At 35.4% G+C, this 12,778-nt stretch overlaps 1 protein-coding gene across 1 annotated transcript; it reads left to right on the top strand.

The window, feature by feature from the left end:
• The first annotated feature begins 646 nt into the window (after positions 1-646).
• LOC142334031 (E3 ubiquitin-protein ligase MARCHF3-like) lies at positions 647-12,399 on the top strand. Its single transcript, XM_075381698.1, has 4 exons — positions 647-661; positions 4,873-5,144; positions 8,639-8,825; positions 12,181-12,399. Exons 1-4 carry the CDS (start codon positions 647-649, stop codon positions 12,397-12,399), a joined length of 693 nt encoding a protein of 230 aa, XP_075237813.1.
• The last annotated feature ends 379 nt before the right edge of the window (positions 12,400-12,778 follow it).

Genomic DNA, 12,778 nt, shown 5'->3' with positions numbered 1-12,778 from the left:
GAAAAGAGAGGTTATGGGCCATGCACAGATACCCCGATGTCCAGTGCCGAGGGAGCGAAACTGTTTTGGGAGCGTCACAAAACTGGCACAGCGCGCTCAGCTACGCCGACGGCGCAAGTATCTCTACCGCTGTTTATTACGTCTTATATCTCATATCAAAGACCAATGTTGAACAAAATTGTTGTCGAATATTCGATGAAATAATTATCATGTACCATTTAGTGTCTGTTTTTTGTTAAAATTAAATTTAGTACGCAGATATTCAAATATCTACTTTTCCGAAATTTCATTTTCATCATAAAATATATTTAAAAAGATTTTACGATTTGATATGTTTTTGTGATTTCGGGGTGAGGTACATCAACTAAATAATTATCCCAACTTATATGGTGAATTAACAAAAATAAAAAAATTATTTAAAGCAAAAATAATTAAGAAAGAAATGTCAACGCAAATAATAGAATGTTTCCAAGGTTACAAAAATAAAAACAGCTCACAAAATTAAAAATAAAATAAAATAAAAATGGCGTGACTAAATTTAAGATTTACAACAGTAAGATATTTTTCACACCAAATTTCACATATTACAATCACACAGATTAAATTTAAGTAATATTTCAGTTAATAAATAACATTTTTAATCTATATGGAAGAGAATGAGGTAAGGAAAATGTTTATTGTCGGCTAAAAGTAACTTTTTTCAGTAGAAATATTATTCGTTTTTATATTTTACTAAAACTCAATTTTTATTCTAACTGCCATAATAATAACTAATTATTTCATTTATATTCAATAAAAAAAAATATATATACATAGAAGGTCTGTTCAAAAAAAAAACATTGAACCTTTTTAATTACGCGCCAACGGAGATATTTAGTTACATACTGTTGGTAGCATTGTATTCCACATAACCTCTTCTGTAACCACATATTCTTGGATTACTGATATCTCGTTTAGTTTTCGTGTTATTGTTATTTGAATTAGATGTTAGTAGAGGTTTTTGTAACGTACCTTTATTGTTAGCAACGATACAACGTAAAATTTTGCGTTAAACTGGGAAAAACTTTCACAGAAACTTTTGAAATAAGCTTACGAAGATGATGCTGCGGGTCTTTACGAATTCTTTTAACGATTTAAAAGCGGTCGTCAGTCAATTGAAGTAGATCCTCGACCAAGAAGGCTTTGATTGAATTGATGTCATATACGTTCAGAAAATCAACGATGTGGTGTGTGCAAATCGCCGATCGACTGTCAGAAAACTCGCAGAAAAGGTTAGTATTTCAATTGGATCATATCGTGATATTTTAACTGAAGAATTAGAAGTGCATCGAGCATTGGTTTCACAGCAATTTTTTTTTGTCTTCAGTCAGATAAACATCCAAAAATGATTTAATACCTTATTTTTAATGTAGGGAAAAATCTAGGGAAGGTTTCTCGTTAAAGCATAAAGTTTCTGAGATGCTAATGGTGAACATCTTGAATTAATGGTGAAAATCACTCTTTCCCATCCCATATAAAAAAGGATGGTGCTTGGGTTCGTTTGTTGTACGTGCTCACGTTTTTACTTGCTTGCACAAAGTAAAGGAAGCGTTGTGATCGTGAAAAATTTCGGTTTTCAGATTTCAACGGAAATATCCATTTTGACCATCCCTGAATTCATTTTCACTAGTTTCGGCGTGACGTCTGTACGTATTTATCTCCCATAACTCAAAAACGATAAGTCGTATATTGAAATTTTGGATTTAGAACTGTAGTAGCATGCAGTTGTGCACCTCCCCTTTTGATTGTAACCGACTGGACCAAAAAAGTCCAAAATCCAAAAAATCTGGATTTTGGACTTTTTCTTAACTGCAAGTCTTTATTAAGAGCTTTTCAACGATATATCATAAGTGGTAATTATTTTCATTGGTTCCAGAACTAAAGCCAAGTGAAATTTTAATTAATGAAATATTTGGATCTATAAGGGGAAGGCACATCGGTTCAAATCAAACTTCATCTCCTGTTTTTTTAATTTAAATACATTGATTTATTAATAATGATTAAGCTCAAATGGAGAAAGATTTTTGCAATAAATAATTCAATTGTAATAATAAAAAAAAAAGAAAAATTGTGAGAAGTTATTAATGAAATAAAATTTTATGTACTTTTCATTAAAAAAAAAATTCCTTTCGGCACGCCAGAAGGTGGAGGTAGATATTTCACCGGTGCTAAGTAGGGGATAAAAAAGATTTTCACCTTAAAGTTAAGAAAAACTTCAAATTTACTCAATACGACAATGGTTGCATGTGAAAAAAGTTTCACGTGTTTGGCATACAATTCCCACCTTCTTAAAATTCCAGCAAACCTTTGTGGTCATCCCTTGCGGTAACGGTTGGTCATATCAAAAATGTTTTCAGACAAAGTTTTAGGTAATGTTTAGAGTACTAACGACCACTTTAAACCGACTCGATTCTTGTCTATTAAGGGAGGCATGGTTTTTTTTGTTTTAGAAATCCCATTTTTTTCCACCCTCTGCCTTGGCCAGTGGTTGGTGATATAAAAAAAATTTACATAAATAAGTTTTAGAGCCTTATCCAAAGGATAGTAGGAACTTTAAACGAATTCGATATTTTACTTAAGAAAGTTATAGCGATATTTTGCTTTTTGTTTTGGTCATCCCTTGCCGTAAGGGCTGGTCACGACAAGATTTGTTTCAGATAAAACTTTTAGGTAATGTTTAGAGGACTAACGACCACTTTAAACCGAATCGATACTGTACCTAATAAGGAAGGTGATTTTTTTTTTTACTTGAAAACCCATTTTTTTTACCCACTGGGCCAATGGTTGGTGATATCAAAAAACCTTATTTATATAAGTTTAAGGCGTTTATGCAAAGAATAGTAGGTAGAAACTTTAAACAAATTCGATATTTTACTTAATAAGAAAGTTACAGCTATATTTTGTTTTTTTTTCGAAAAAGTCCTCGCCCATTTCCATTCCCCATGGTCCGATTTTAGCCGTTAATTAACTCGACCGAGATTTTGGGACTAGTTATTTTTAGGGAACAATTTAAAAGTGATTGGCGCAAAATTACGGTAGTTATCGTGTCCACAAGAAAGTAATATATATATATATATATATAGAGCTGACGGTGGTTTTGGGGTCTGGGGGATGTGAAACGCGAATATATGTCAAAATTTTCCGGAAATCGAATCATAGTACCCATTACAGTGGGTAGCTTTCTTATGAAATCTACCTAAAAGTGGGTGTATGTAATTTAATAGGCGTACAAGGAAGTCATATAGTATCCATATCTATTTTAGCTCCTATTGGCGCAGAGCGGACCAATGGTGGTGCGCCAGGCGGCTGCGCTAAGCGCACGAACGATTCATTCGTTTGAACGATTTATACTTCTTGAAGTGAACGATTTATACTTCTTGTAGTGAACGATTTATCTAAAATTATATTCCTATTTTGGGGATAAAAAAAGGAAAATATTAGGGTTAAAACAGTTTTAAAAAAAAATAACAATTTAAAAAATAGCTAAAAATGATCAGCATATTGAAGCTTTTCGTTGTAAAAGTTTTTGTTGTTAGTACGCTAAAATTCGTGAACGTTATTTAGTTACGGCAAAAACATTTTAAAAAAATGATTTTTAATGAAACATAAACCATGTAACATTTTCGCGGCGGACCGTAGGCCCGACTTTATCTAATACAGTATAAATAAATTTTAAAAATGCTCAGATCATAAAAATGATGCCATTTTGTGCACAGTAGAAATTTAATAACAGGAAATGTTAAATAATTCAAAGGCTTGGTGTACGAATATTCGTACACCAAGCTTGAAAAGGTTGGAAAGCTATAAACTACGATTAACTTTAATTTTTTATACAATAGCACTTATAATCGTGAATGAACAACGTAAATTACCTTCATGTGTTTTAAAACAGCGATAAACATATATATATTCAGATCCTTAAAGGAAAAATAAATTTTGTATTAATATTTAAAAACCCAGCATGAAGCTGTCAATCCCAATATTAAGTGATAATAAATGAACGCTGCCGGCCTTCATTGTGCGAATAGCGTCTTGGCCTTTCATCCGGAGGTCCCAGGTTCGAATCCCGGTCAAGTATGGCATTTTCACGTGCTACTTGTCATTCATCTTCTCCTCTGGAGTAATACCTAACGGTGGTACTACCCCCCCCCCCCCCCCTACTGTGGGCAAGCCTAGCAGTTCTACTCCATTGGCCCGTGATGTTTTGGCGGAACTGGGTGGCTTGTCTTCCTACTTAGCTAATCCCAAATGTACTAGTGCAGCTACCAAGAAGAAATTATTGCATCGGCTCGAATTCTTCCGAGCGGCATTCACAGCTCTCGTTGAGGGTTCCGAAAATCTTGCCTCGAAACCTAAAGAAATAACCGTAGCTCAGAAACCGGCCCCGGCTCCGATGCAACCGCGTAGGTATGCTGAGGTGGTCAGGGGCAGACATGAAACCAGCCAATCCTCTAAGAAACCTCAGGTATATAGAGGTACATAGAAACCATTCAGGCAATTAGAGATTCCACGGAAATTAAGCGATTGAATGTGAAAATAGACCCGAAGAGAACGCGTAGTCTATGATATTGACCATAACCTGACCGAGGAAGATGTCCCTCATTAGGGAGCAGAACACTAATTTGGATGAAGCTGCCTTCCGGCGGGACTGCGGCTGGTCTTTAAAACGGGTAGGCGTGATACCCAGAATATCACGGAGTCTTTGAGGTAAGTTCTGGTCTCTCACAAATTTACTCCGCAGGCAGACTATTTATTGAATACCTAAAGGGGGTCCCTGAAGGTTAAAAAAAATAAATGAACGCTAATAATTTTTTTTTTTTAATTATCTTTCAGATTTCAGAACCACAACTTGAACTTAAGACAACTATAAACAACAATGGAAAAGATAAACTGGAAGGAGCGACCGAAGAAGAGAGTAAAGAGAATGTAAATTTTTGCCGTATATGTCACGATGCCGATTCTGAAGAAATATTTATAACACCATGTAGGTGTAAAGGAACACTTTCAGTGGTACACAGATCTTGCTTAGAGAAATGGTTGGCAGAATCAGATTCAAGCAGCTGCGAACTTTGCGGCCAACTTTATAAAACTCTACGGATACCAAAGTAATTAATTTCATTTTATTTTTGATATTTAACATTTATCTGAAAACAATTTATTAGATTTTTTAATAGAATAACGTAAAGAGACGATAGAGTATGACTGCTAACCCATCGGGTTGGTCTAGTGGTGAACTAGTCATCGCAAATCAGCTGATTTCGAAGTCGAGAGTTCTAAGATTCAAATCCTAGTAAAGGCAGTTACTTTTATACGATTTTAATATTAGATCGTAAGTACCAGTGTTCTTTGGTGGTTGGGTTTTAATTAACCACACATCAAAGGAATGGTCGAACTGAGGCTGCAAAAGACTACAATTCATTTGCATTCATACATATTATCCTTTGAAGTAATACCTTACGGTGGTTCCAGAGGCTAAGCAGAAAATGAAAGAAGGGTATGACTGCTACGTCCCCAAAATTAAGCTTTCGGAATATTATTGTTAGGTTGGTAATATGCTTGGTATATCGATATCATCCAGCTTCATTACTTTTTTTCTTTGAATATTTATAATTTTGAATCTTTAGAGACATAACTTGATCTATTGTTAATATATTTAACCAAGTTTTACTTGTATAAATTTTTGATAATTCATTTCAAGCTATTTCACATTGGTTAACTGGCATTTCTCCCGCCACCACCCAATTCGGTCGCCCTAGAGCATAGACCAAATGTCAGTGCCAAGATACGGCTACTGTGTCTCTAAAACCGTTTAGCGACCTCGTTACCTAAAAGCTCCTAGTGAGCTACCTATCAGCGTGAGCGGATTAAGCAGGGTGCTATTCCCCACCCGCTTATGTGTCCCAACCGCTCACTTGTCAAACTAAATCTAAATCGGGGAGGCGCACCCCTTGTTACTAATTACTAAAAGTTAATAAAATAAAAGACAGCAATTTAGGCTGTTACGCCTCGGTCGCTGTATGCCAGCTAGTGCCTGTCCACCATTTAAAGCGCTTGGAGCTTGTATCTGGCTGGTGGCCAGCCATTATCTCAGGAAAAACTTCCCACAGCGGTGCTATAGGAATCAGTAATAACCCAGATTAATTAAAAAACTCTAGCGACGACGGCTGAACTTCGCAACCTCATCGAGGAACTCCCACACGGTCCGACAATGCGGCTCTCGCCACACTGACTCGCCGTTTATGAGCGGCCAGTTTTCCCCCTGACCTCTAAGTTCCAGGGTGGCTCGGTCTCTGCCCCCCCACCCCAAGAGCAGGGCAGTCGAGCATCACATGCTCGTTCGAGTGGACCTCCCCGCAGACACTCATCTCATCAGCCGCTAGGCGAAACCGAAACAGATATTGCTTCAAATCCACATGGTTGGCGAGCACTTGGGCATCCGCTGCCCTTAAAAATGAATTCGAGGCATACCATCCCTCAGATCCTGTATAAACTTATACAAGGATCTTCCCTTAGTCGTGGTGTGCCATTCAAGCTGCCATGCCTCTATCTCGAGGCTCCATAGCCTCTTTCGCAGGCGGGAAATGGGCGATTTCAAGCTATTAATAACTTAAGTCCTATCGTTAATACTAATGTTGTACTCCTAGCTAATCGAACATTAACATTTGCTAATGGCCCCTTGTTGCTTCGCAGCGTTATTATTACTAAGTAATGTTATATATTTTTAAAAATCTTCTAAAAATCTATTATATTTAAGTCTCTCACTCCCAACCCCCTTGTCTCTTTTCTTTTCTACAGGAGTTAAAATGCGTGCTCAAAACCTATTTCTGTCCAGAGATTCTACTGGTTGAAGCGGACTGATTTTTTTCATTGTTCTATTCGAAATGGTCTGCAGATATTTCATCAAACACAATCTTTTCACATTTTTTTATAATTCTCTTTAGGACACAGTTCTTCTTTTGATCCCTATCTGGCATTTGGATTGGATCGACTCCTAAGCCCGTACGCTACTGTGGGTGCCAATGGCTGTCTGATTTCACTAACAAGATGGTTCCCTGCATGGCAATCCATAGCCGTTGTTCTCATTAAGGATTAGCCTGCGGTTTTTTATATCATTGATTTGCTTGATCCACGTTTTCTTTGGAGCTGTTCGTTGGACTCTCCAATGGGTGGGTTGTTCATGGCAGAGAAGTTTGTATGGTAAACTGTTTCCATTCATTCTGCAGATATGGCCAAACCATTGTAATTTTAGTTTTTAAATCTGTTCCTCGTTTGTTGGCTGTTGTTCGCAGCGATGGTGGATATCCTCATTTCACGATGTGAGACTCTGATGATCTGGTGTTTGCATCGTGTTTGGAACACTTCAGGTTTGCTCAGGCCTGTCTTAAGTAGTGTCCCCGTTTCTACTCCATACAATAAAATTGGCAGGATCAGGGTTCGGAAAAGACGAACGTCTTCAGCGAGATGTCGCTTTGTTTCCACAAGCACCACTTGCTGAAGCAAGTGGGAAGTAAATGCTGCGGTTGCTTGATCAATTCGACTGTGGATTTCCACAGTAGTTGCTACTTTCTTCTCCTGGATCAGTGGGCCCAAGTATTTGAATTCTTGTACTTGTTCAATTTGCATACCATCCTGTTGGACTACGGTGCATGAGTCGTTTGTTGTTAGACATAATTCTCTTTAGGACACAGTTAAAATGAGTTGATGATAAAGCATCTTCTTGTAATAGTCTTATTTTAATTTCAATTCTTCTCAAGGTTCTCTCCCATGAATTTTACTAATGAAAGAAACATTAGCGGGATCCATTAAATAGAACGCCCGGAAGGATTAGAAATAGAATTTCATTTTGCTTGCTCTAAACCTATTTCCAGTCTGTCCAGAAGTTCTACTGGATGGATTAGGCTGATTTTTCCTTTATTCTGCTTCTTAATGGCTCACAGATATTTCATGAAGCACTGACGGATCTTTAAAGTAATTTTCCTATGAGAAATAACTTCGGAGAGTTCTTAAGTTAAAAATAAGACTTAAATAAGTCTTATTTTATGTTTGTTACAACTGGTTAGTTTCTTATAAATATCTGGATAAAATTATCACTTCTAATTTTACAATAATGTAATTTATTGAAATTAGAAATCACATGATTTTTTAAATTATAACCAAAGCCTTATTGGCTTATAATATTGTTGAATATTTCATTATATTGTTGAAACTACAATAAAACTACAAAAACTGCTAATTTTTTTTTTGTTGACTTGTTGATATCACTACATAAGCTTAAAGCTTATATGTGGAATATGGCAATAAAATTGTAGCGTTTGAAAAATGCCATGCCCGACCAAGATTTGAACCAGAGATCTTAAGATGAAAGGCTGAGATGCTACCACTCCGCCATGGAGATCAGCAGTTTAAAGGAAGGATCAAGTCAAAGTAGTAAATTAAAATTATAGTTTGGAAAATTATTTTCACTCTTGGAAAGTGGTAATCTTCTTAAACTGCACAATTATTTTTTTCTTAATAGATTTCTAATTTCATTATGAATATTAAAATATATTTTATATTTACTAGTGATTTAAGCTTAAAACAGCAATTCTATATGTAATAGGTACCGTTATTTACCATCCATAATAACCTGGTTACGAAGTGAAGACAGCTTTAGAGATGTAAGGGAATTATTATTAGATCTGATGGTGCTTAGTATGTCTACACCAATGGTACTTATTGGATCATATTTAGGATTGTTCGCTGCAGAAAATTTTTTTTTATATCTTACTACTGAACTAGATCCAACAGTAAGTATAATTTTTATCAATATACAGAGTGATCATGTAGAGTTACTGGTGCTTTCTGAACTCATTCTACTAGCAATAATAATGAAAAAAACTCATATAAATATGAGTTCAGAAACGCTCCGTTAGTGAATTGGCTAGCAAAATATTTTGCCCTGATTCCTGGACAGAGTGAAATAAAACCGACTGAAATTCTAAGAACCCAAATTGGGAGGTAAACTTGATTTCTTTGGTTTTTGACCTGATAAATTGAATAAAACAGATTCCAGAACCATATCTATAGTAGTTTTCATAATATCTAACATAAACCAGAAAAGTCTGTTATCTAAAACATATTTTTTTACATTTGTAAAACAAAATCGTTTTAAAATGACTAATAAAAGCATACAATTTATTCGGGGTTTTAGTCAGTTCGAGTCCACATGAGTGTCTTGCTCAAACTGACTAAAACCCCTCCCCCTGGTAAAACATGCCTCGATATCCGCCTTTCGACGTAACTCAGGAGCATGCTGTACTTCCTGTGGGGCTTCAATGAGTGGTTCAGATAGTCCTAGGCATCGCAATAGAAGTGGCGGTCCCTAGGGGTCCCCCGACTAACTAGGTTGTCTCATCCCCACCCAACTTAGTTGCAATCATCGCTCTCTTCTGCCATTTTGGCTTGAAAAATGGCCTGGCTCATAGTAAATATCTCCTTACAAGAGATTTCACTGTCAAGCAGTTTATCTGGGAGGTGATTTCAGTACATTTCAGTATCTCTTCAACCCACCTGGAACACTCGAAGAATGTATGGTCAACTGTCATTTAGTCTATAGTAGTCATATTCTGTATCCTTTCTTCTCCTCCTGCTCTTCAGGTAGGCGTTGAATTCACTGTGACCCATTAGAAACCAGGTTAACCAAAAAGTAATCTCCCCATGCCCCCAACAGACTCACCTTTCCACGCTCAGGATGACCTTGTGCATCCATCAGTCAATAACGGCAGCATTCCATCTCTCTTGCCACTTCTCTAGTAGTGAGGTTCACGTCTGTTCCTTCAATTTGTCTACTCGCCTATCAACTTGTTCACTAATCTTGTCTAGTGATGGCACCCTGGCAACAACAAACACTGCCTCAGTTGAGACTCTCCTATATGCAGAAGCAATTCAGAGTTATCCTCTTTTCCTTGTTGACCACATTCCTGCACCTTTCATATTGTAAGTCTCTGATGAAACTGGACTAGCATATGAAGTAACAGACCCCCACAACCATGGCCAGCAACCTCCTTATGGATGCTCATGGGCCTCCTGTTATTCTTCATAAGTTTGGAGAATGCAATCATCACCTTCTCTGCTGTTTTGTGGATGCACTGAGCACTCATTCTTCTGTCCAGCCAGACACCCAGATAACTAACAGATGTAAATGGGTGTATGACTGACTTCCACTTGCACTCTATACTCTGGTCTCTTTTCAACTTGCATAAATTTTCTCTTTCATGACAGAATAAGTGAACATTCATTGAAGTAAACGATGACTACCAGTTAAATTTTAAAAAAAATTACAAGAAATTTCTCTAGTTGTTTGCATTTAAGTAGTAATAAAACACTAATATTTGTACTAACATATATTTTATATAATACTGATGAACAATAATCCTTGTTATATAGTAAAAACATTTTCACTTCAAACTGTAGAAATGAAGAAAGAATAATCTCTCCATAAATTCAACATAAGCAAACTAAGATTATTGATGAAACCAATCAGCTGTTATAGAATTTATTTTGATTTAAAACCTTATTATGTTAATCCCAAACCTACAAAGATTGCATTGAAAACATATATATAGATAGTTATGTTTTTGCGATAATTCACAATGGAATGAAAAGAACTTTATTCCAAAATGATTTAACAGCTACTCCAATGAATACTTTCAAGAAATATAATACAACTGGATTGAATCGAGTTGTCTGTTTCACTAACTAAAAGAATTGGGTGGATAATTATAAGGTGATGTACAGTCATGAAATGGACATTTTCGTAAGTCTCAGCCAACACACTTGATCAAGAACAAGTGTATTTTCTCAACTAATCTCTAAAAATGAGATTAGGCTAATATTACTAGATTGTTGTATTTTTTTTAAGAATGGTCATGAAAACCTGGAATGTTCTCATAGTTATAAAGTAAAAAATCTTGAATTAATTCTCATGATGTTGTTGAAACAAATGTAGTTGAAAGAAATGTTATAATTCAAAAATACACTCAATTTCATAACTGTAGATGCTTAAAAGTATAAAACTCAACATTTTGTTCATGACAGCTAATATCACTCGGGATTACAGTAATAGCAGTGCGCCAATCCAAATGGGGTAATGTTATTGACATATTTAAACTTGATTACAAATTAATTTATGTAATATCAATTTTAGCATTTTTTCAGTTTTTTTTCTATACATCCTCGACAAATATTTTTGTGGTACTAGTGTTCAATTTAAAAGAATTTCCATCACTTAGTTTAGTCTAATAAACTAACAGTTTAGTCTAATAAACTAATAGTTTATTAGCAAACACTTTTACTTGGACCATGTTCCTGGTTACTCTTGTTACCAGTGTGTATCCTGTCTATTTCCTGGATGGCATTGGTAATGTTTACTTTCAATTTCTGCACGGTGTCTGAATTGCTCCTATAAACAATTTCTTTTAAAATTCAGTAAAAAATCTGGACCACTCGGATCAGGAGATCTCAGTGATCACAATCCTTTAGAAATGATTCTTCCACCAAAACAATCCTATAGCATCTCTATAGTAGAGTGAGCTGTGTGGCAAGTGGTGCTGTCCTATTGCAACCAGCAGTCACACTCATTCTCTTGCAGTAAAGCTATGAAATGTTGGATAATCTGTTGACAGATAGTTGAATCCTAAGTTTATTTTTACAGCAGCGCACCATACGCCCACTTTTTGTGAGTACAGGGGAGATTAAAAAAATACGCAGGTTTTCAGTACTCTAGGTCTGATAGTTCTGACGATTAACATGCCCACCGATGTGAAACCACGATTCATCGGTGAAAAACACTTGATCTAAAATGCCATTGTTGACTCTAATGAAGTTCTTGAACCACTGACAGTAGTAAATCCTTTTAGTCAGCATTAGTTAGCTCAAGGAAAACCTGCATTTGATAAGAATAATATTTCAGCATTCTCTTTACTGCAGTTTGGGGTGAACCTAATGAAATGTTCTTTTCCCGATTCAGTCTTCACAAAAATTTGAGATCTTGAGTAATATTCTTTATTTTTTATATTAAGTATTAATTAAATTTAATAGAATTTGATTAGATTGTCTTTTTGTTATTTTAAAAAAATGTTTTAATTCTATTCATTTTTACAGGGAAGATATTTAACATCGGCAAGATTAGGTACATTAATTGTACTGAGTTTAATGGCTACAATAGACATAGCTTTTGTATCATGGTTAACAGTAAGGACACAGTATTACATTAAACAATGGCACGCATGGTGGAGGCGGCAATGTACTGTAAAACTTCTTCTACCAGAAGATAATAGACTCACATCACAACAATCTGGTAAAATGTACAGATTTGAATGAAAATATTGTTTTAAAATTTTAACATCCCTTTTTAAAACTTAAGTTATAAAAAAAAAAAGATTTACGTATTATTTGGGTACAATTTTGAAATTTTTGCCTAAGTAATTAACGAATTTCTGCATTTATGCTGAAATTTCTGCATTTATACGAGATTCTACAAAGTAGTAATAAGTTAGCCAACATTTTAATTATTGCCAATACTAAAATAAAAAAAATTAAGAATTCAGTGGAACCTATGACCACCAAACTCACTGGTGTGAGAATAGCCACAAGAATTTTAGACCTCTCAAGTAGTTTATTTGAAGAACTGGGTAAATTTTTACTGAATTTTATATTCTTCTTTAACTACCAGATAAACAAAACATTAAGAAAATTTTCC

Source organism: Lycorma delicatula, chromosome 13, assembly GCF_047948215.1.
Source record: "Lycorma delicatula isolate Av1 chromosome 13, ASM4794821v1, whole genome shotgun sequence".
Classification (NCBI taxonomy): Eukaryota; Metazoa; Arthropoda; class Insecta; order Hemiptera; family Fulgoridae; genus Lycorma; species Lycorma delicatula.
Note: the sequence above shows the minus strand (reverse complement) of the source record. Positions and strands in the feature narration are given on the sequence as shown.